Here is a 3,535-nt window from a genome sequence, read left to right as displayed (position 1 = left end):
CGCAAGTATGAGAGGAGGGTGAAGGAGCTGATCTTCCAGGTAAGGCAGGAGGCTTCCTTGGGCTCACACATCTTCATCCTAGAAAACCAAAATTTCTTCAATGCAACCCAGGGCTAAATATTGTTCTGTGGTGTGGAGAAACTAATAATTAACTTTCTTTTCTGTTTGCCAACCCCTCTAGTCTGAAGAAGACCGGAAGAATATTCTCAGGCTCCAGGATCTGGTAGACAAACTGCAAATGAAAGTGAAATCCTACAAAAGACAAGCTGAGGAGGCTGTAAGTATTGCTGAGTGCGAAGTCAGTCTCCATCCACATGGAGGGGGAATACTGTGTTTGTGTTTTCCCCTCCACCGTCCTTAGAATTGTTCACAAACTGTGTAGAAGAGGCCCTTAGTCACATGGTTTAATGGTGGCCTTGGCAGTGCTGGGGTAAAGCACTTGATGATCTTGGACTTGATGATCTTAAAGGTCTTTTCCAACCCAGTTGATTCTGTGATTCTGTAAGTATTGAGTATTTTTAAAGCTATTTTATCTCTCTTCCTATCCCCAGGAGGAGCTGTCCAATGTCAACCTCTCCAAGTTCCGCAAGATCCAGCACAAGCTGGAAGAAGCTGAGGAGCGGGCTGACATTGCAGAGTCCCAGGTCAACAAGCTCCGAGCCAAGAACCGTGAAATTGGCAAGGCAGAAAGTGAAGAGTAAATGCCTCCAGTGCTGCAAAGTGAAAGAGAATTGCACAAAATGTGAAATTCCATCACTTTGACTTTATAATCACTGCTTAGACCTTCATTAATCTCTAGATAATGCTTATATAATAAAAATCGTAGAGATTTTCCCAAGGAAATAATGAGTTCATCTTTGTATTTTGCTTATTATCCTGAATTCTTAATTTCTAGGTTTATTTTTTCCTTATTTATTTAAATTCATTCAATTAAAAACTTGTTTCAGATATTTTCAGTGTTTCAACCACTGTAAAAGTGGTTTAAAGAGACATCCTGCTTCATTCTCATCATGGAATTTCATTCAACTTACTTAAGGCAGAAAATCATTATTTCTTTGTAACAGAATGTAATTATTCCTTGTTACTTTTGCTTTAGAAATGCAATGAATTTTAACTCAAATGATCTGTCCAAAGAAAAAGAATTTATTGCATCTTCTCTAATCAGTCTAATCACTGCTTATTCTCGTAAATCATGTAGAAGATTTATCTTAATAGAATTAAATCTTCTACACGATTTACAAGAAGATATTTTTCAGGTTAAACATCTTCAGTCCTTCAAGATACTTTGAAACAAATTTTAGAGGACATTTAAACCTAAAATGAGTTCTACTTTTAAGTTTCATTCATGAAAGTGATGTGTAAACCAACATTCCAAGGGCAGCACAACCAGCTACCTCATATAGTCATTCACTGTCTATATTGTGTTCCTGAAGGTCCCCTGAATCTTCTAAGGTGGTCAGGCAGCCACTTAACTTCTATGTAGTCTCCAGAGTAACCCAAATAACTGCCTAGATTGGCCTCACTCAAAATGTAGGTTTTGATTCTTTGCAGTTATCAGTACACATCAGAGAATCCATGGTCACATCTTTTTTCAAAGAGGTGACCCTTGTTTTCAACCCTTCAACCCTTTCAACCTTTTCAAACTTTCAACCCTTTCAACCTTTCAACCCTTTCAACCTTTGTTTTCCTTGTCCACTTTGTTTTCTCCTTACTGAGTATTATTCAAACCAAGCTTGAAGATGAAAACACTAAGTTCCTCGTAGGATTTCCAAGGTTATAAGATACATGTGTGAAATATTATATATTAATGTATAAAGTTTCCAAAGCTATTTTTTCATCACCAATCCAGTAACATTACGATGCATATTACAGTTTCATCACTGATATGTAATCAAGGTCAAAAGTAGTCACTATTTTTGGAGTTCAGTATCAAAGCTTTGACTAAGTATTTTTACAGCTTAAGAGGACAGTGTTCCCTGACTGCAGTCCTAGTTGAGCGTCACCATATCTCCAAACCCATTCCCAGAGTCACATGTCAGACACCTGAGAAATTAATCCGTGGGATTGATAGCCAGCTGTGAAAAGTATTGCTACGAAGTTCCTTTTGGAGGAAAAAAGAAAGATGACCAATCAGCATGCAGCATTTATACTACGTAGATAGCCCTGTTTAACATGTGTGCCACACGCACAAAAGTAGTAGAAAACCTCTTTGCTCAGAAACTCCCTTACCTGACAAAGAACTGTTTGAGCTTTTGGGGGCCCCACTTCCTGCTTTCATGGTGCTTTTTTCCTGCCTCTGACTCAGGCAGATCATCTTTTTTCAGGGAGTGTGTGGACTTCTAACTAGGTGTAGTCCAAACCATTACTGTCCACAGATACAAACTTTATAAACAGTATCTATCTTCTTTGAAAACAGCTTGCATTCTAGTGTAAAGATATGACTTTGCTTTCACGCAGGCTCCTTCCTATCTACTCTGCAGTATATGCAGAAGATGAAACCCTGAATTACAAAACATGGGCTGCAAAAGCCCATGGGTTGCAATAGCTCAAGATCCGTACCAGTACAGAAAACAAGTTTGACCTACCAACCTATCAACCTACCAGGGCAGCTCAGCCACATGGAGGAGTTTGTAAGCTTACTGGCTGCAGCAGATAACATCATTCCTGTAGGACAGACAACACCTCATCACCCATGGACTTCAGGTGATGTGGTCATAGGGCTGTGCAGTGCTGTGGCAAGCACAGCAAACCTCCTCTGGCTGTGCAGTGCTGCAGGTCATATGTACTCTTCAGCTGTGTCTAACAGGATGACTGTGAGGACTTGCATCCTGAAGAAGAGGCTGGGCAACTGCTTTACCCTTTCTGCCTGCCACTTCTTGCAGACACCTTGCAGTTCTGCCTTCTGTGCATCTGAGGCTGTCTGATAGGTGGATACTGTCATACTGGATAGACTATGGCAATACCATACTATGCCCATTACAAAGCAGTGCCTTGCTGCAGCTAAGTCTTAAAACAAAACAGCAATAAGGAAAAACATATCTGGTCTGAGCCAGCTGAGCTGAGTATTCCCAAAATAGCAGATTCAATATTTTCAATATGGGAGGGAACTGATCCTTTTGCAAATGTGTTCTGTCTGTTAGAATTATTTATCAAACTTTCATTACACTGTGAGAGAAACAGGGTGATGGACTGAGAAATACATACTGTGTATGTGAATACTGGTGTGTAAACTGGCTTTGTGAGTAGAGCTGGTTTCTTCTGAAAAACTGCTAGCTGCCATAAACTGAGTCCTGATTATATTGACTGTGAAGCAGGAGAAGACCAGAAAGCAAACAGCAGGTTCTCTGCTATTTATTTGCTGGAAGATGAGTTACAGAGGTGCTGACAATTGCAAATGAGTGCCCTCAACTTACTCAATAGTTTCCAATTTTAAAAGTCTGGTAACAGGGCCCCAGTTCATACAGAAACACTCTGGGCCTTTGGGAGGGATGAAAGGTACAAATTTCAGCCTCACCTTCCTTATTAAGGATTTTGT

At 40.1% G+C, this 3,535-nt stretch overlaps 1 protein-coding gene across 1 annotated transcript; it reads left to right on the top strand.

Moving 5' to 3' along the window:
- Positions 1-3: 3 nt before the first annotated feature.
- LOC104408832 (myosin-3-like) lies at positions 4-843 on the top strand (the record flags this gene model as incomplete). Its single annotated transcript, XM_010018555.1, has 3 exons — positions 4-39; positions 182-277; positions 552-843. Coding segments are annotated over 3 exons (282 nt in total), but the record flags the coding sequence as incomplete, so codon positions are not given.
- Between the last annotated feature and the right edge of the window lie 2,692 nt (positions 844-3,535).

Source organism: Nestor notabilis, unplaced genomic scaffold (assembly GCF_000696875.1).
Source record: "Nestor notabilis isolate BGI_N333 unplaced genomic scaffold, ASM69687v1 scaffold7927, whole genome shotgun sequence".
In the NCBI taxonomy this organism is placed as follows: Eukaryota; Metazoa; Chordata; class Aves; order Psittaciformes; family Psittacidae; genus Nestor; species Nestor notabilis.
Note: the sequence above shows the minus strand (reverse complement) of the source record. Positions and strands in the feature narration are given on the sequence as shown.